The 20583-nt window shown below is 41.7% G+C and overlaps 1 protein-coding gene across 9 annotated transcripts; it reads right to left on the bottom strand.

The window, feature by feature from the left end:
* Positions 1-5057: 5057 nt before the first annotated feature.
* TMEM183A (transmembrane protein 183A) lies at positions 5058-20200 on the bottom strand. 9 transcript variants are annotated; one of them, XM_027082658.1, is made up of 8 exons: positions 19978-20200; positions 19694-19783; positions 18708-18875; positions 13716-13875; positions 12653-12833; positions 10159-10239; positions 8399-8554; positions 5058-7050 (listed from the first exon to the last, which is right to left on the bottom strand). In XM_027082658.1, the coding sequence occupies exons 1-8, from the start codon at positions 20084-20086 to the stop codon at positions 6865-6867; spliced, it is 1131 nt and encodes a 376-aa protein (XP_026938459.1). In that variant the 5' UTR covers positions 20087-20200; the 3' UTR covers positions 5058-6864. The 9 variants fall into 9 exon arrangements, with proteins under 9 accessions (XP_026938459.1, XP_026938456.1, XP_026938457.1 ...); XM_027082655.1 differs by having other exon boundaries at positions 10127-10219; positions 19978-20165; XM_027082656.1 differs by having other exon boundaries at positions 10127-10219; positions 13716-13872; positions 19978-20165.
* Positions 20201-20583: the final 383 nt, after the last annotated feature.

Raw genomic sequence — 20583 nt, 5'->3', positions numbered from 1 at the left:
CCTCTTTTGTAGTAGCTGTCAAGAACCTCTATCATCCAGTGCCGACCCCCACCCCTGCCCATACTTGGAACTGCAGATTCCGGCTTGAAAGGTTTTCTGAAGTCATGCAGGCCAACCTCCCACCCTGGGAGGGAGCTCCTTCCACAACATCCCTGACAGTTCAGTCTTTACTTGATTATCCTTCAGGAATAAGGAGCTCACAGCTAAATGAGGAATCCCTCATTGTCCTAAGGAAGTTTTTCTTAAATTAAATGGAAACCTATCTCTCCTTTAAAATGACAGTTATCTATCTGAAGACAGTGGCCATGAAGTCACATCAGACATGCATTTAATTTATGAGAATAAATAAAATTCCACTGACTGGGCAAAGTGAGCAATAAAGGCCTCTAAATGCAAACCAGCTATTTCATCTGACACTTAACTACAAAATTATACTTGTACTTAAATACTCTTTTAAATCATTGTATACATTATGTATTTTTATAATTACTATATAATATATACTATATCTGTACATTAGTATTATTATTCAGAGTTATAAACCTAAACCACATACCATGGCTTTATGGGAGATTTAGGAATTTTCACTTCACTGCCTATAGAATCTAATTCCCCCACTGATGTAATACCACTGTATTGGGTCCCCAGAGGATCCTCTGCTCCTGGTTAAATATTTGTAGTTGCAAGGAGGTTTCATTGAACCCAGAGGATCTGAAGACAGATCTCTTTAATTCAATCCAACGATTACTGTCAGTAGACTTCCTATGCTGTAGTAGATTACTTACTTAGCTAGGAATTGTTATGGATACAAAAGGCAAGTAAGATACAATCTTTACCCTTAACAAGTTCACAGTCTACCTGAAAGAACTTAAGATACACAAGTAATCATTTGGGAGCAATACGGAGTAGCATGTGATCAAAGATTCAGTCTCTGGAACAGCCTGGGGGTCAGCACTGAGCACCACTTGGAATATGACCAACTGAATTAACTGGTGATAGTTTCTCCTCCAGCTCTTTGAGGATGAAGCAACCCCAGCCAAGGCCTCTCAGCCCCTGACTGACAGGCAAGAAGCGGCTCTGGATTAGAACTGACTTCACCTGGGGGAACAGAAGATACTCGAGGGAGGCGGGGGGCTGCAGCTCCCAATGCTCTCCGAAAGCAGAGCAATGAGCTGGGCAGCAATCATGCTTCTTGTGTGACTGGTGAGCCAGCGGCCAGGAGATAAGAGGGGAGTCCTCAGGCTCTGCCAGCCCTGGAATTTCATACCATCCTGGCTTAGAGCTCCTTCCCCCACTGCTATTTCCCCATGACATTCTCAGGTCCTAACAGGCCACTCCCAATTCAGAAAAGGTCCCCTAGAAACACCCCCTCTCAGAGTTCGCCCAGCACCAGCACCTCTCTGAGTACTCTTTACTCTGCTGGCCATCCCAAGTGCCACACTCCTGTGAGCCAGCACCACACGCCCTCCAGAGCTAATTATAGCTCAGTGAGCAAGCAGGCCAGGGGGGGGATGTATGGTGACTTCATGTGGCTGCAGTACACACTCACCCCTCCCTCTGACCCCACTCCCTCCCCTCCATTTCTCCCAATTCCCTACCTGGGACCTAGACTCTGCGGCAGCTTTCACTCAGTCCTCCGTGCTCCATACCAACTCCTCCTCTCCAGTACACACACACCACACACAACTCCATACCACTCAGAAACCGCACGTTGTTTCTATGTCAACCCATCCAAGGGCCTAAAGCCCCAGAGTAGAGTATCCCTGGCATAGAAAGACCTCAGCTATCTCCCCCATATCCTAAAGTCCCATTGGCCCCCACCTCCCTGGCCCTGCTCCTCTCCCTAGCTCTCACCCTGCTATCCTCAGAGGCTCTCTCTGAAAGGATCCACAAGCAATCCCTGACAGCTCTTTCAGCTCTAAGATTTCAGCAATCTCCTAGAAAGGAGACCCAGCAGCCTGTCTGCTTGCCCTGCCCTGCCCCTCCAATCTCTCCTTAGCACCCAGCTGCCAGACCTTCCTTATACATGCCACAGTTCCGGCATCATGACGTGCTCAGCTGCACATGCCCAGATACCACTGGATGAGATTTCCCTTTCACATCCCCCCACCCCTACTCTTCTATCTTCCAGAGATGGTGTCTCCCATTGTGCTGGGTGTCTAGTGCATTCTTGGCCCCCGATAACCATTGTGCCATTCACTGCTTCATTTTTATCTTGAGATACCTTTTATCCCAGGCAGCCTCCTCACACCTCAGGACAAAGTCCTAGAAAATAGCCAAAGGAAATCATTCAAACTGCTCCTTTTGCTAAGGTAGTTTTCCTTGGGACTCCCTGCTAATTAATAGTGGTAGGGGGCGGATAGGTTGGAATCCAGTTCAGACAGTTATTTGAAAGGATGTGGACAGGGCTCTGGCTTTTTCTTATCCAATAGCAATGTAACAAAATTGGGGCTGGTGGAGGGCGGGGAGCGGGGGCTGGCGGTGTGCAGAGCTGTTAACAGTGTCTACTGTGTGTACCTTTCAGGTGCTCCATAGCCCTAAATTGCCTTCAGAAGACTTAGCACCTAGGATGGTGTCTGGCATTATAGTAGGTGCCCAATTAACATTTGTTGGATGTCAAACAAAGTACTAGGTACCAGTTCCAACGGGGAAGACTGGGGGAAGAACCTGAAACGTGGCTACTGGAGGAGCCCCTTAAGCTCCCGCCAGGAGGGGATCTCCATGCTAAGCAGAGTCTCCTCCTTAACCACTTGCTCACCACATAGGACAGCAGCCCCAATTCCCCCACCCCTCTACCAGCATACCTCTCCTCAAAGGTGACTTTAGCACCTGGTGGCACCTTGTCCTCAATCCCTCCTCCTCAAAACAAAAAACCCAGCCACACCTCGTTTCCAAGTCTTTCAACCGGACCTCTCTCTTCCCACCCACCACCAAACTGTACGGGGAAAACATCCCTACTGCGTGGTCGAAAGTCAGTTCCCCACTCCCACCCTCCCAGCTCAGGAATCTGTATTCCAGCACTCTTTTATGGTTGCGCCCACACTCAACCCCACCTTCACCAGACCTCGGATTGGCCGCTCCTTCCACCCCACCGCCCTGGCACTGCAGAGATGGGGGCATCTCTGGCACAGCCTGAGACTGGCAGTTCGAGGAATGGAGAGCTAGCAATATTAAGAACGGGTGATATGAGCAACGTGGGAAGGAATAAGACCCCCGGGAAGAGCGAAGACCTCAGTACCTCTTGTGCCAAAGGAGCGGAGATGGCCCAGGCTCTTCTTCTCTGACTCTCCTGGAGGGGAAATGGGGGCGCAGTCCATCCAGTTTCCACCGGGAGAGTTGCCAACTCAGCCCCCCCGCCCCAAGCTGATGGAGCTGAAGGCGAACTCCATGCCCTCCCCGCAAATCGGGCATCGTCCCCCCATTCTCACCTCCAAGGGCACAGGGCACTACAAAGGCTGGTGAGGGGCGGCAGAAGAAGCAGTAGCGAAGTCTAAAGGAGACGACACATTTGAGTAAAAAGGTGCTGTTTCCCCAGAACCGCTACACTGAGACGCCCTCCCCAAACTGTGAGGGGAGCTGAAAGTGGGAAAAAGAGGCATCCTTCCCCAACCCGGGCTCTGGACGCTCACCTGCCTGCAATCACTGAAGGCCGGGCAGCTCGTATCCGAGCAAGAAGCCACCCCGGACCCCGGGAGCCCGACGCGTCCTAGGGAGCCGAGCAGGCGCGAACGTAGCTGCAGCCTCCACCAGCGCCGTGGCGCCCCTCCTCAAGGTCCTACCCGCTCCTTCTGCTGACAGTCCCTGGCCCCACCTCAAGGGCGGGGCCTGACCGACTCCCTCGAGGCCACGCCTCCGCCCCGGCGCTCCCTCACACGTGACAGAGGAGCCTCTTTGAGCTGCGCGCCATCTTGGTGCTGCCTGGAGAGTCCCTTACGAGGTGGCGGAGAGCTGAGGTTTTTACCCAACGCCAGTAAAGTTTCAGAGCCCAGCGGAGTCCTGCCTCCTTCCCAGTGAGGTGCAGCACATATCCCTTTGAACCTACCTTTGTCTCTAACCACCTGCTCTCTAAATTGGCCTCAGTACTGGCCTTCTGATTGTTTGCCAATGGTTCGTCACCTTTCTCTTGCGCCCATTTACTACTTTTACTCTGGTTGTACCCATTTTTTAAGTGGAGAAACCTAATCCGGATACATTTCCCTAGGGTGCACTTCAGTGAATTGTGTCGCTTGCCTGAATTCAGGTATTTGGCTGTGCTAACACTTACTATAAAATGAAATGTTTGTCTATTATAGATACATAGTACGAAGACAGTCTCAATGCCAAAATTCCTGACAAATTTTGGTTAAATCTGTACATTTTCTTGAATTGCTCCTTACCCTGTCACCGGTGGCTATTAATGCATCTTTCCCATCTGGTTTGTGAAGTATCATCACAGTGCCTACTCAATCCTTTAAAATACCCAGTACACACTGCTCCAAGTGTGAAAGATTTTTATATACATGCCATGTGTACAGACTTATACACACACATGTTCTATATCAGCAACAAATGCTGTAGTTGAGATCAGTGGCACATATAACCATTAATTAATTAATATTTTTCTTTCCCGCAATATATTCACCTTTTGGCTTAGTTTCCTTGTATCTTTGGTAGAAGGCAGGAAAATCTGAGTAATTCCGATTTATTTGAGGGGTAAGAAATGAAGCTAAGTATTTTGTTTGTCTGACCCTTAGAGCAAAATCAAGGTACATATTTAAGGAAGTGACAAGTACAAAGCAGTTTTTACAAAAGCAGTTCAGAAAGTTCCAACTCTTCTCCAGGTAGTTTCAGGTTCTCATCAAAAGGAAATCCCTGAAACACTTCATATCCTTTCACTAATGAATCAGGAATCATCCTAGAAAAGGCAACTCAGTCAGTGCAGAGGGAAGGCTGAAGCCATGACAACCTTTGATAACATACTTTACCAAGTGTTTGTCAATATTATACTAAGAGAACAGCTGAGGCAATATCATCATACCATGGAGTTTCATACAAAAACTAGGAAGATCAGTCAGAACACAATTATTAAGCCAAATTTATTTCACTCCCCTTCTAAAAGTTAACTCCTAAATGGGGGACACAAAATCCACCAGGACAACTCCCTTCTGCTCCATGGCATCTTTAATTCAGGGAACTAGGGACTGTGTGCTTCTCTCCTCTTGCCTCAAAGAGGCAACTTCTGATTGTAGAGATGGTGCATATTGTTCAGGGGTTTTTTGTTTTTATCATTTAACTGCCCAAATTCTGGTTTTCACTGACCCAGGCTCACTTTCTGTGTGAACAGCTTTAGTACCACCCTCAGTGCAGGGTAAGGTTAGCTGTTAGCAGCTGTATTAAGCAGGGGCTTCCTAAGAATATTCTTTAAATAGCAGGGGGTAGGGAATGGTAAGGAAAAAACAACACACTAATTTAGCAGTCAAGCTCATGATAATAACTACCCCCATGAGATTTTCATGTTTAAAGAATATGGTCGTAATGCCACCTCTAGCTAATATCCAGCTCCCTAGCTAATTTGGGTGGGGGGCAGGTGGGAGGAGACAAGCAGCAAACTTATCTTGTTAGCAGAAACAAAACAAAAACATGATCCTCTTCTCAGAGTACACAAGCTATACCAAGTCCTCTCACCAAGAGGACATGAGCATTTCTGCAGCGATAAAAGGCCAAGCTCTCATAGGCAGCACAGGGCAGAGCAGAGCAAAGGAGTCACTAAATTCTTATAGTGCAGGAGTCTGCTTTCAATATGAGAATGCAATTTTTTAATGAACCTTCATAATAAATGCCCTTCTAACAATTCAATGAAAATATCACTATACTTCCTGCAATAACTGTCTTGATTTGTTTTACATTTTACTTGGAAACACATATTTAAAAGATTCTTTCATCTATCTTATATAACTTTTAGGCTGATTAGGGATAAGGTATACCACAATCAACTTTTTACTCACCCTTTTACTCTTTCTATCTATGTACACTCTGCCTACTCCCCTGTGCCACCATCTACCACAAGAATAATGAGACTGACCTTTTTAATTGTGGCACAGCAAAAGGACCTGGGTCAGAATTCTGGCTCTGCCACTTATTGGATAGTATGGCCTTGTTTAAGTCACTGATTCAGCTTTTTCAGCCAGAGAATGGGAATAGTATCACCTACCTTGCAGGATTGTGAGAACTAGAGATACGAAAAGTTCCTAGTGTAGCACAAAATCATTATCATTACTATCAGCTTCATGCAAAAAAAAAATACCTAAAATCCAAAACTGGCAAAAAAATATTTATGTGACGAATATTTTTAAAGAAAGATACACAAGTCAATCTCATAAGTTTATGAAAACCCTGTCACCTGCTTTATTTCTAGAGAGGGGTAAAGGGAGAAGAGGAAATATTCACTTGAATTTGAGGGGCAGCTAAATTGGAAGCAACAGTAGCAACAATTTTAAGCCTCTAAGGTTACTCTGATCCATAAGGGAATGCTGAAATTTCCTTGTTTGGAGATTTAAGAGTTTAATTTTCCCCTAAAGCGAGATCATCCACTCTGGCTGGGATAAAAGAATAAAGAACAAACTCAGTAGCACCAAATGGGGTTTAACACAGAAAATAGGGCCAGGTTTCACCTTTCAAATGCAAAATTTTACATTAAAATATGTTTATAAATCATAATGTTTTTACTCCTGATTCAATCCTTCTCCTTCCCCTAGAAGGAGCCCCAGAAACCTGAAGAGCATGTGCATTACTGACCAGATATACAATCAGCTGCCCCCAAAATGGAATCTGATTACAAATGGACTGGCCTAGCTCAGGGCTGCCCTCAGTGATGGGAAGCAGTATCTATGCTCTCAGGGAGAATGGATACTGAGGATGCCACCAGTCAAAAAGTCGAATGCTGTGCACTGGGTCCAGGATGACTTGCACACCCTGTTCACTGCGCAGTTTCCGACCTCCATGGACAGGAGAATCTTGGAACACCAGTCTCACTCGATGATGCCGCATGTCCGTGCTCACATTGATAGTAAACTGGGAGGGAAAAATAAATTCAGTACTCAAATTAAACAACCTTGTTTTCCTATGACTCACTCTAAAATGAGACAATCTAGAAAACTGACATGAACTAGGCCACAAAATAATCTCTAAGTTATACCAACAGCACTATACTATCTTTTTTTGCAAAGATATTAAAAATTAAGGATGATTTTTATAAGTTTTTCTTAGCTTCATATATTTAAATTGTGCTAAAGAAAGCCTCTCCAATGGCTGAACAAATTAGGACACATGCACATAGACTACCTTAATGACAATTTTAAAAAACTGGATTAGAGCTATAAGAGATGACTTGAAGGGATTCTGATGAGATATTATTGAGCAAGTTAAGCAAGATGCATGAAACTGATCTGATCACATTGTTTTGGAAAATAAACCACAAAATCTCTAAATGTTTATGTATACGTAAATCTGTATAGAATTCTAAGAGTAGGAAGTATATGGAGTATAATAAGTATATAAATAAGTCATTAATGTGGCTTAATGAGAGATGCCTACAATAAAAACAGATATATGACATAATCTCAATTATACAAAATTATTTAAGAGAGTGGGTGTATACATGTATTGAATATATATTAACAGATACATTAAAGAACAGTTCCCCAAAAGTTAACTGCAGTTATAGGATAGCGGAAGTCTAAGTCACCTTCACTGTTCTCAATGTGTTTATGTATTATTTAAATTCTTCACATGAAGTATGAATTATTTATTTTACCATTAAAAAAAGAATAAAGCTATTTTCAATGTGGAGGGGGAAACATCTCTGAACATAAGCTTAAAATACAGAGAAGATAAATTACACGAACTCTCCAGTTGCCAATCCAGTTAAAAATGTTAAAAACATGGAAAATACACCAGAAGCATATTTGTTGTTTACTAATCTAATTCTTTGCTAAAATCTAATTCTTAGCTAAACCTTGAATAGTCAGAGCATCACACAAAAGACAGAGCTGGTAACCCTACATTTTAATATTCCATATATGATACCACATGCATGCCTCAGGTCCTGACATACAGTGTTCATGTATAAGCTTCATCATTAACCTTAACAGGATAATGTTTCTCAAACATTAATGAACACTACACAGGAGATGCAAAAACATTCTGTTCACTATAGAGAAGGAAACAGAAGTAAAATATTCTCAGACATAATTAACTTCACAAATATGTCTATTCCTAGTATACAAGTCTGCTTTCAGATTTTGTTTAAAATTATTCTTGAAAGATTTCTTCCTCAATGGTTAAATTTACAAATTTCTTTCAAACCCTAAGTATAGTGAGTCTATGAAAGAGCTGAGGATGACATCCTGTCTCCACTTACCAGGGTAAATATCATTCCCATGACAATTGGAATAAAGATGAAATTGAGGGTGGTGACCTGCAGTAGGCAGCAGTCCTGGTCTGGGTTGGTATGAACATCTTCGTACTGAATGGGAGGCTGCAATCCTCCCATACACTTGCTCTTTAATCTAGGGGACTGAAGAGAATTAAGAATTACTCTAATGGGTTAGAGGAAATGTTTATGGCTCTAAGACTCCACCAATGAAAATGGTATGGCTTAACTAAAGCTGCTGAGATCCATTTTTCTGTTATCTCTTCTCTCTTTAATATACGTATCAGTTTCTATACAGATCAAGGAAAATCTGAACTTTGAAAGACATGGAAACACATTTGGATGAGAAATGTGACAGTGGGTGCTTCATTTAGATGGTGTTTCCTACCATCTGGCAAGACATGGAAACTTATAGCTCTATCAGAGGCCCTCCAATGTTTGAGAGATCACAAATTCCTTGTGACTTGTCAGACTCCAAAGAACATCTGCTGCACAAAAAGGGATGGAAGCAGAAGTGGTCATCTAATTCCAGGCATCATAAAACAAGAGTCACAACTCTCAGAGCTAGAGGAAATCTTAGCATTCACTTTCCTGCAGCAGCTCTGGTCTTAGCTTGTATACATTGTAAAGATTGCCCCTCAGTTCCCTCCCAAAAAGGTGCTATGGTGGACTTTCTACCAACATCTAATGGATATCATAGATTGTGGACATCTTATTAAAAGCAAATGATCAGAGCCAAAATTCATCCCTAGAACCGTGTTTTTGAAAAAATCAATGTAAAAATATGATTTACTTTAAATACAAACTTATCTGGAACACATTTGTCATCAAGTGAGGGATAACTGTAATTCTATTTGTAATGTGTCACCTCAGTGAGATACTAAGTATGGGAGACAGATGGAGGAAATGAGGCTGCTGAGGACAAGAAGTAAACATGCAGAACAGATCCTCACTGTAGCCAAGATCTCAGGTACAGTCCAAGAAAAAGGCAGAGATAAAGGTGCAATAGTATCTACTCTTCTTATAAATAGACTCTTGGCAGTCCCTCTCCCCATGGCTTGCCCAAACTGCCTCAGATATAAAACCATATGAAGTATTGTTGTTTACAAATACATTTGCTTTGAAAAACAAAAAAATTCTTAGTCAAATAACCTCAGTACATTGTTATAACAAGTTTTTCCCTTTCCCCACTTTTAAAGTCTTCAAATATATAGAAAAGTTAACAAAACCATGCAATAAACTCCTGTATACCCTTTACCACTGCATATTTTGCCACGTTTGTTTTCTCTCTCCCTCACCTCTCATTTTATATATATTCACATATTAAGAAAAAAAACACATGAACTCTTGGGGTAGGGGAGGCAAAGCCATTTGAAAGTAACACTGGCATTCCACCCTTATTCAACATGAATAAAGATACATATATAACCTCAGTAACATTATCACACCTAAGAAAATTAACAATAATTTCATATAATCTAATATCCAGGGCATACTCAAATTTCTTTAATTGTACCAAAAATGTCTTTTATTGCTCTTTGTTCATTAATCCAGGATCCACTCAAGGTTTACTCTTTGCATTAAGCTATTAAATCTTTGTGCCTCTTTCATAGAAAACAGTTTTCTTTTATTTTTATGACATTATATGTTTTAATGTGTATTATCTGATTTTAATGAGGCAATTTTATGTCTAGTAAAATTAGAGTAATATATTACCTGAAAAGCAAAGAGATGATAAAAGCACACACCTGCTTTTTGAACTTGAAGTTGAATTCCCACATTGGCTCCTGTCTGTTCCCAACAATCTTTCTGCACCAGAAAAGTAAGCACTGTAAGAAAATAAAAATAACCGTTCTGTTTGCTAGCTCTAAAGCCAGCCACGGTCCCAATGCTGAGATTTTTTACTTTGGCACGGATAGAAACCCCCACCTCCCCCGCACCACCACTACAATTTGACACTGGTGCAACATGAAAAGAGACAATCCCAAGGCTATTCAGTAAAGAGAAGAGGTACCAATATAAGTCAACCTCAGATGCTATTGAGGTCAACCCCTATTGTTCTCATCTTTAAAGACAGAAACATGGTCTCTAGAGACTGGGGCATTATCTGATTCAGCAGGCCACTCCTCTATATTAAAATATAAGGGCAGCCAGTAGCCACCAGACAAGATGATAACAAAGCCATAAGGCAGGCAGAGACAGCCAGCCCTGTACGTAATAGGAGCAAACCACTCAGGACCTTCTGGGAGCAGACAGCCGGTATGGAAACTACAGAGGTGAGCTGAATTCAGTCTAGAGTAAGCCCCTCAAGGAAAGTCAGGCTACAGCTAGGGTTAACACAAGAAGTTAAGTACCTCCCAGGGGATAAGGGGTGGGTCGTCCGCCGTGCCAGCTGTCCTGCCCTTCAGACATGCCCTGTAGGTCCTGCTGTTCCATCAAAAATAATGGGCTTGGCTTTAAGGGGCAAACACTTCTGCTGCCAACACAACGGCTCCAGTGTCCCACACAAGCTATGCTACTGAAAAGAGAGAGAGGGAGAATCAAATACGAAAAGGTGGAGTCCAGGAACATGGGACAACTTCCCTTAGGCATGCTGGCAACTTCCTGAATGCCATGCGATGTGGTTATACTAGCAAGGCCATGCATGGGACACCTGCCACCGCAGGTCCCACATCCTCTTCAGAAGATCTCTAACAACAGGTACAAAAGCAGCAGACAGGTGGCCTAGCCTTCCTGTCTGGATTAAGACCTTAGTTATCACCACCTTGACTTTTAGCCACTTAAAAGTCACTTTTTTAGTCCACTTAAAAAACTTAATATACAATTATAAGAATATGAAGACATGGGTATTTTAGATTTAGGCAGTAGCACTTGCATTGTGCACTGGAGCCGCGAGGATGTGTCAAGCATGAGGAGTTTGCCCAATGCTGCTCTGCTCCCAACAATTGATTCACCCCTAGCATGGTTAGCTTTGGGATGATCCCCACCTCACCTGACAAGATCAAATGTTTTTTGGGGGAGAAAAACTATAAATGTGAAATGATACACTGTCCACTCATATTACAAGGAGAAGGAATGAAATTCTACTCACCCAGCATTCTAATCCTGCCCTAAATCCATCAGCTAGTGTGACATTAAATTGGCTCAGCCAATGGCCCTGACCACCTCAGTTTGCAACCCTGGGGGGAACCATGATGATCTTGGATCAACAGTACCCTTTTAATCAATATGTATCAGGTAGAATGTTATCACACTAGAGCTGAACTAGGGGAAAAGAATCATTATGTAACATCCAAAGCATAAAAACAAAACAGAAGAGAATAGGAAGTGCTATAGAACACCAGACTTTGGGTAGGAACAGAGTAGTAAAAATTATTAACAAACGCAAAAGATACAAAATTTAGACAATAGTATTAGTTGAATGAGAAAAAGGCCGAGACATCAACTTGCCTAAATAATCATATATGCTATACTAGTCTAGCTTGGCAAAGATGTGTTCACTAGATATTTCATTATGGCAGAAAAAAGGAGAGAATGGACCAAAGGCTTATAGACCTACTTACAAATCAGAAGAATGCCAGAACCTTGAATACAATGTACAAATATAAACTACTGGGGAAATTCCAAGATATAAGGAATGGCCTAGAACACAGTAAGAATTTTAGAGGGCTAAAGTCTATGAGTGGAAGTACCTTATAGTCTCTGAAACAACCCACCCCTGAGCCTGGCAATAGTGGGCACTTTGCAAATGCTGAAGAAGTCCACACCAGAATCTTTTAAGGTTAACAAGAAAGTGGAAATCCAGATGTCAAGGTCACATTAGAAAAAGAAAATTAGTAAGTCGTTTTATATCTTTGTATCATGATTTAAAGCACCTTTTAAGAATTATAGTTTACATCTACCATTTGAGTTGTGTTCTTCCTAGCCCAAACCATCAAACCATCTAAACCATCTAAAGTGGCCCAGTGTATAAGGCATGAAAATAAATTAAAATAAAGAGAATAAGGAATATGCTAAAAGCACAAGAAAGCTTTAAGGTAAAGATAACATGAGCCAACCCAGCACAGCAGGAATGTCTTGGAGAAGAGATACCCATGAGCCCTGAAAGTTTACATTAGTCCCTTAGCAGCCTGGTACTTATGGCCCTAGACCACCCCATCAAGGAAGCTGGAAACAAGCCATGATAACAGGCCCATTATACAAGAGTCCATTTGTTAAACCCCAACACTAATTGTCACTTACTTTGGAATTCTTTAATGTGCTAGGAGTGCTTTCTGGAATGGCTGGATTCTTGGAGATTCGAGCAGCAAATGGCTCATACATATGGTACAGAGATCGGATCACACATGCCCGGAGACAGCGCAGCTTCTCCATTGACTCTGGTCGCAGGCGCAAAGGCAGAGAGGCATCCAGCGTGTAGTGCCTAAAACATGACACATTACTCCTACCAATAAGTGACCTCTCTCTTCTGCTCTAGGCCAGTCTCCTAGGACTCCTGGGCTCAGTACAAATTTTACTATACTATTCCACTGGCCAGTAGTTAGTTTGTCCCTAGTGCTCTCACATACACACACACAAATCACTATCTCCTTCACTTCTTAGCTACTTTTGCGTCTCTTCTATGCAAAACCCAATATACCTTGTAATCCTGCACTCCTCTATTCATTTAAAAATTTTAAATCCTCACTATTTCACTTTAAAAAAGGGGCAAGTCTCTGACTTTATACCAGTACAATATACTTCAGCTGCTCAAAAAGAACCTGCACTGGGGAAGATCCACCAAGTTCTCTTGTCACATGTCTCAGAAAGTTCTTTACTCCCTGATACCTCACCATCCCCTTCCACCACATTCTTACTGACGATTTACAATCTTCACTACACTTCTAACCCTGCATCAAAAGTCAGCCCTCTTACTAATCACATCATTCACTCCCTCTTCACCACTACAACTATACACAGAGCAGCATAACTACAAAGACTATATGATACTTCAAGATGACTAGCAAATCTAAGAAACAACAAATCCAGTTGCAAAGATAAACAGATGGGCATCTATAACTTTTGAAAATTCTAGCTAAGATAAACCGCTGAAGAAAAGTGGGTAACCATAGGGAAGACAATTACCAGATGAATTAATAATATCAATTTTAAATTAAAGAGGAGCTCAAGGAATTCAAAGCTAGGTTCATGCCCAGGCATGCAGTAGAGAAAGTGAAAAGAGGTCACCATCCAGAGAGTAGCTCCAAATCAAAAACAACAAGAAATAAGCTACACAGATAACACAGTGAGCTCTCTGTGGTCGCACCTTCGGTACAACCTGGTCCAAAAGGCAGCAGTGCAAGTGACAGTCCAGGCATTCTTACAAATCAGGGAAAAATTCACAATGTCCTCAGGACGGATATAGGAGGCCAGTAAGAGCCAAATATCCATGGGATACTCTTCTCCTCCAGCCCCATCCAGATCTTCTGAAACAGAAAAAAGAACTATAACTTTTGATCTTCTATTATATGCACATATAAAGATCCCCAATCATTTCAATTCTCCCAGGGCTTGCACAGTTAAGAAAATGGTTTAAATAGGTCCAAGGAAGCCTCTCAAACTCATCATTTCCTGCTTATTCTAGCTGCTGAAAACTTTTGTTTCCTGTTGCCCAAGTGAATAGGTCTTGTTCTTAAGGCCTTTATTTAACCACTATTTACATACTATTTTGAAGTTTTCAAAGTACCTTTGCATACATTATATCATTCAACTATAATAATTTTTCAGAGGAAATAAGGAAAATATTATTGTGTCCATTTTACTATAAGAAAACAGAACGTTGCACGTATTCAAGGTAAACAGAACCCAGTTTTCTCCAAAGTCCAGCTTTTCACTATAAATTCTGCCCTTGATTTCCCTTGCAGTCCCCATCCACCAAACATTTTCTTCAATTCAGTCACTTAAAAAATAAAACTGATTTGAAGATGGTATGAGGAAACCTCAAAGTACAAACTAAATAAAAAAAAACAAGTAAGTTACAGTGTATTTTCATTACTCAGTAATTGCCTTAGATATGTGTCTTCTGGTTTCTTCTTGTTTCATTGTCAGCTTGATCTACAATTCTGGCCACAAGCCTCCAGTGTTCAAGGATACCCTGTGATGATGTATCCCCACCTCTTCCTCCTTCAGACCTCATTAGGGTTAATTCTCTTGACCCTGAGATCCACTATACATGTCAGGTTCAAATAAAAATTCACACTCCACAGAGATACCAGAATCTGGGCTAACCATAATCTTTAATTGAGACTTAGTTATATAGCTATCCAAAACACAGCTTTTTTCTTTCTGTTTCCTGAGCAAAAAGCCCCTACAACTACCTCCCTGAAGCTGCCTCTGCTTTTCTAGCTGCTTCCTGCAGCCCTATGACTCAATCAGGTTCTTGCATTAGGTTCTTCATAACAGAGACCAATGCTTCTAAAACAACATCGTCTTTTTTGGTTCTTATGCTTCTTGATATCTCCAGTAACCATTTAAGGCTCAGCCTACCACATTTGGGGCCCCCTTCTCCCACATTAAATCTCTCTCTAAAAGAGAAGGCAAACAACTATCAGAATTTCCTCCACTGAGACCCATGAGGACTTTCACAAAGCAGAGTACTATTAAAAATTTTCTGTTTTTAGGGACAAAACTCAGTAATTATAAAAATTGCCAATGTTTTACACACAATTATTAAGAAATTTCAAAACGTAGGAAATGGAATCAGTAAAGGAAAGCTTCATGGAGATAAGTTATGAAGGACAAAAAATTTGATATTCATAGGTTAAGGGGAAAAGTATTCCAAGTGAAATAAACAGTTAACATGAAGCCTGGATATTTAAAAAAACAAAACACATGTGAGGGCAATAAAGAGACAAGTCTAACAAGATTTTGATGATATTAAGAAATTACTGTTGGGCTTCCTTGGTGGCACAGTGGTTAAGAATCCACCTGCCAATACAGGCCACACGGGTTTGAGCCCTGCTCCGGGAAGATCCCACATGCCGCAGAGCAACTAAGCACGTGTGCCACAACTACTGAGCCTGTGCTCTACAGCCTACAAGCCACAGCTACCGAACCCGCGTGCCACAACTACTGAAGCTGGCACGCCTAGAGCCCATGCTCCTCAACAAGAGAAGCCACCACAGTGAGAAGCCTGCGCACCTCAATGAAGTATAGCCCCCACTTGCTGCAACTAGAGAAAGCCCACGCGCAGCAACGAAGACCCAACACAGCCAAAAATAAATAAATAAATTTAAAAAATAATAATAAAGTAGCTTTAAAAAAAAAAGGAAATTACTAACTTTTTTAGATGTGATAATTTTTTTAAGAGCATTTATCTTTTGGTGATAACTACCAGAATATTTACAGACATAAAAATGGAATATCTGGAAATTGTTTCAAAATAATCAAGTGTGTATGGTGTGTGTGTGTGTGTGTGTGTGTGTGTGTTGAGGTGGGGGTGAGGGGGTAGTGGCTGAAACAAAAGTGACCATGAGTTGACAACTGAAGCTATGTAATAGCCACATTGGATTCATTACACTATTCTCTCTTCTTTTGTATATGTTTCATTTTTAAAAAGCTAAAAGAAAAAAGAGGGGGAAAAAAAAGACCAGTTTGATGAGAATGAAGGACCCTAATGGGGGTAAAGTGCAGCAAGGAAGTAAAAGATGAATTATAGCTAAGAGTTTGTAAACCACAAATCATGTATCTGATTAAGTGACTGGTCTCCTGAATACATAAGAATTCTTACAACTCAGTAATATAAAGATAACCTAATGTAAAAATGAGTGAAGAATTTGAATAGACATTTCTCCAAAGAAGATACACGAAAGGCCAATAAGCACATAAAAGATGCTCAACATCATTAGCATGCAAATCAAAACCATGAGATACCACTTCACATCAACTAGAATGCCTATAGTTTAAAAAGTTAGACAATAACAAGTGTTGAGGAGGATGTGGAGAAACTGTAACTCTCATTCACTGCTGGTGGGAATATAAAATGGAAACTTCATAAAAAACTTGGCAGTTCCGCAAAAAGTTAAACATAGTTACCATGTGATCCAGCAATTTCACTCCTACCTGACAAAAATGAAAATATATGTTCACACAAAAACTTGTCCATGAGTGTTCATAGTAGCATTATTTATGACAGTCAAAGAAAAAGCAATAAAAAGGAATAAAGTACTGATATATGCTACAATATGGATGAACCTTGAAAGCATTATGTTAAGTCAAAGAAGCCAGATGCAAAAGACCACATATTATATGATTTTGTTTCTATGAAATGTCCAGAATAGGCAAATCTATAAGGACAGAAAGTAGATTGGTGGTTGCCTGGGAGAAGGGATGGGTGGGAGAGAGTGTTGGGAGGGAATGAGGAATGATACTAATAGATTTGAGTTGATAGAAATGTTCTAAACTTAGATCATGTTGATGGCTACACAACTCTCTTGCACTGCTGGTGGGAATGTGAATTGGTACAGCCACTATGGAGAACAGTATGGAGATTCCTTAAAAAACTACAAATAGAACTACCATATGACCCAGCAATCCCACTACTGGGCATATACCCTGAGAAAACCATAATTCAAAAAGAGTCATGTACCAAAATGTTCATTGCAGCTCTATTTACAATAGCCAGGAGATGGAAGCAACCTAAGTGTCCATCATTGGATGAATGGATAAAGATGATGTGGCACATATATACAATGGAATATTACTCAGCCATAAAAAGTAACGAAATTGAGTTATTTGTAGTGAGGTGGATGGACCTAGAGTCTGTCATTCAGAGTGAAGTAAGTCAGAAAGAGAAAGACAAATACCGTATGCTAACATATATGGAATCTAAGGGGAAAAAAGATGTCATGAAGAACCTAGGGGTAAGACGGGAATAAAGACACAGACCTACTAGAGAATGGACTTGAGGATGTGGGGAGGGGGAAGGGGAAACTGGGACAAAGTGAGAGAGTGGCATGGACATATATACACTAGCAAACGTAAAACAGATAGCTAGTGGGAAGCAGCCGCATAGCACAGGGAGATCAGCTCGGGTGCTTTGTGACCACCTAGAGGGGTGGGATAGGGAGGGTGGGAGGGAGGGAGACGCAAGAGGGAAGAGATATGGGAACATATGTATATGTATAACTGATTCACTTTGTTATAAAGCCGAAACTAACACACCATTGTAAAGCAATTATACTCCAATAAAGATGTTAAAAAAAAAAAAACTCTGAGAACATACTAAAACTACTGCATTGTACACTTTAAAGAGATGAATTTTATCTCAATAAAGATGTTTTTAAAGTCTGTAAGCTCTTCTGTGGAATGTGCTCAAAACCAAAAAGGAAAATCAAGAGAAATATCTAATACAATGATGATGATGAGTAGGGATTTAAATCAAGAAATTAAGGAACAAAGAAGTGTGAGGGATGTCTATTAACATTCTTGGTTCCGGAAAAGAGTGGTATCACTGACAATAATTGGTATAACTTCAAAGCAAAGTCAGCTCATTAATTTATTGATTATTTCAATATATTTTAACATATGCAAAAGTCTGTCATCTGATTCTCAAGTATATGTGAAAGTTCTCAGAGATCTGAGACCAAAAATACACATATCATTTATTACATTAGTTTCCTCCTAACTCTAGCTGATCATCAGAACCACTTTAGCTTTAAGAATTCTGGGCTCTACCCCAAGAGTCTGATTCCTTAAGTCTGGAGCAAACCAGTGAATGATGCATTGGCACATTGTATACCATTTGTTTACCTTTCTTTGTTTCATTTGTGTAAGTTTTATTGCCACTAATACATAAACATCACACATTTCTCTATTTCCTACAGTACCTACTAGACACAAAGCAGGCATTAACAATTGCAGAGCACTTAAAAGTCCACGATAATAATCTAACTTTCGCTGAAGTGAAATTGGTTATATACAATCCACATATTTGGGAGAGAGAACATTTTTGTCACAACTCTGCTTCCTTACACATTCAGAAATCCAGAAATGCAAAGGCTTTTTGTTTTCCTGTTGCTACATGGATTTTACCTGATAATGATATGTTCTCAATGAATGGCTACTACTGTTACCAATCTCCTTTCCTCTCAACTTTAGATATAAGTAGAAAGCCCTGGTATATTGAAGTCCTGTCACACTAGAAAGATCCAAACTCTGGTTCTCCACTGGTATCACCTCTTGTGCTACTGACAAAGTGACAGCTTCAAGTTATCACCACAGATAGGACTAATAATCCAAAAGAGAGCGAGCCCTGTACCTTTGTGCCTCTTGCTTTTCTTTTTTCTGGAGGCAGTTCTCTCATGGATGCTTTCCTCCTGGGCATCAATCTCATCACTGCTGTCAATGATGTCACAGGGCTCACCAGCCCCAGAGAAAGCTTCTACTGCAGGAACCTGGGAGGCTTCCAAGCCACAAAGAGATTTTACTAGAAGAAAATAAGAAGAGAATGAGATGGCAGAGTACCATGGCTTAGGCAGGATATCAGCATCCATAAGGAAAAGAAAAAAGAAAAAAAAAGCAAAAGCTGTGTGAGAGTCTGCTAAAGGAAGCTGAGAATCTTAAAAAAAAAAAAAAAAATAGCATTTTAAACACAAAAAATTGGAAAGTAATGAGCAAACTGACTCCAAAGTTGCAGAAACTGCTTAAGACCTGAAGAAAAAGGGAGTGAATTATTCTCCACTATAAACCCTTCAGGGTAAAAGCAAAAGGTGAATGCTATTTTCATTTGCATAAATTCTGAGGAGCAGTGTTTGAGAGGAATTAAACCCAATTTAACCTTATTCCTGGGCTGGAGACAGTACATATCATGAAAACACAAGCTTCACGGACCCCTGAGTAAGAAGCTTGAAAGTAAGAGAAGCATGAGAAAAGGAAAAGAATACTTCAAGGTTATTACACAAAGAAGCAAACAGCAGAGTTAAGTGGAGAATATATGTGAACAACAGGAATAAGATTAATAACCAGGAAGAAAGCTGTGGAAACCAAAGAAGAGTACACAAAGGTTTTTTTTTGTTTGTTTTTTTATGGGAAGACAGAAATAAAATATTTCTGCTACAGAAACTGCTACTGCTCTTGACTAATGCTTCCCCTCCCCTGAATATATGAGTAACCATCGAGGAGAGCAAACATGTTTACAGGAAGATGCCTAAAGGATTGCAAGAAAAACACTGAGGCAGAATCCCAGGAAAATAAAGCACCTAGTTCTCTCTTCACTGAGTCTGAAAAGACTCGTCGGAAGCCTACCTTCCTGCTGAACAGCATTGGCGACGGCTTTCTTGACCCTTCCAGACCTCACGACGGCCGGATCCGAGTTGGCATAATCCGCCACAGTCACTGAAACACAGCACCAAACCTCAAAGGAGGAGGCCTTCTCTCCTCAGCTTCCTCCCCACCAAGATTTCCTGCTCACTCCAAGTCCCCAGTCCAGCCGCCCTCCCGTCGCAGGCAGGCGAGCACTCGCCTCGGTGCTGTCCAGCCCCCTCCCTGCTTCCAGCCCCAAGCCTTTCAACGCCCCCGCCCTCGCCCACCTCGCCCAGAGCAGGCGTCTTGGGCCCGGAACTTGAGTCGCTTTCCTCTCTTGGGCATGGCGACTGTGCCGGGGCGAGGCCGGGTTAGCGGGCCAGGACCCCGGGCCATGTTTCAGGCCAGAGAGCGGGAAGCAGGAGCCAAAGGCCAGCTCTGCCCGGCTCCGCGGCCATCCCGCTCCAGGACCGCAGCTCTCGCGAGGCTTAGGACAGGGCTCCGCGTCGCACTGGCGGCCAACCCCCCTCTTCAGAAACCAATCACCACCTGGTCTAAGGCAGTACGTCATCACCCAGCGCCTAAGGATCAACCTGCATCTGGTTCCCTAAGGGTAGCTGCCCGTTCTGGGCAGTGTGGGTTTTTTATCATACGTCTTGTAAGGTGATTTGGTGTCTCAGACCCGAAACCCACAACCCCGTTGATTAGAGCTGAGTTTACATTATGGTCTCCCCGATTTTTCTGCTACTGCCTCTGTCCACACTCCAGGTTCTCTTCAGTATCCCAAAAGCACATCTATTGTCATCTTCGTGCTCCATCTCTCAGGCCACGTAGACATAGTCCAACATGGGTCTAAAAGAGTCTTAACTCTAATTTCTTATACAAAAGCTGTA

The sequence above is a fragment of the Aethalodelphis obliquidens genome, unplaced genomic scaffold, assembly GCF_003676395.1.
Source record: "Aethalodelphis obliquidens isolate GAN/ISIS:26980383/991018 unplaced genomic scaffold, ASM367639v1 scaffold48, whole genome shotgun sequence".
Taxonomy (NCBI): Eukaryota; Metazoa; Chordata; class Mammalia; order Artiodactyla; family Delphinidae; genus Aethalodelphis; species Aethalodelphis obliquidens.
This window is presented reverse-complemented; position numbering and strand designations above follow the sequence as displayed.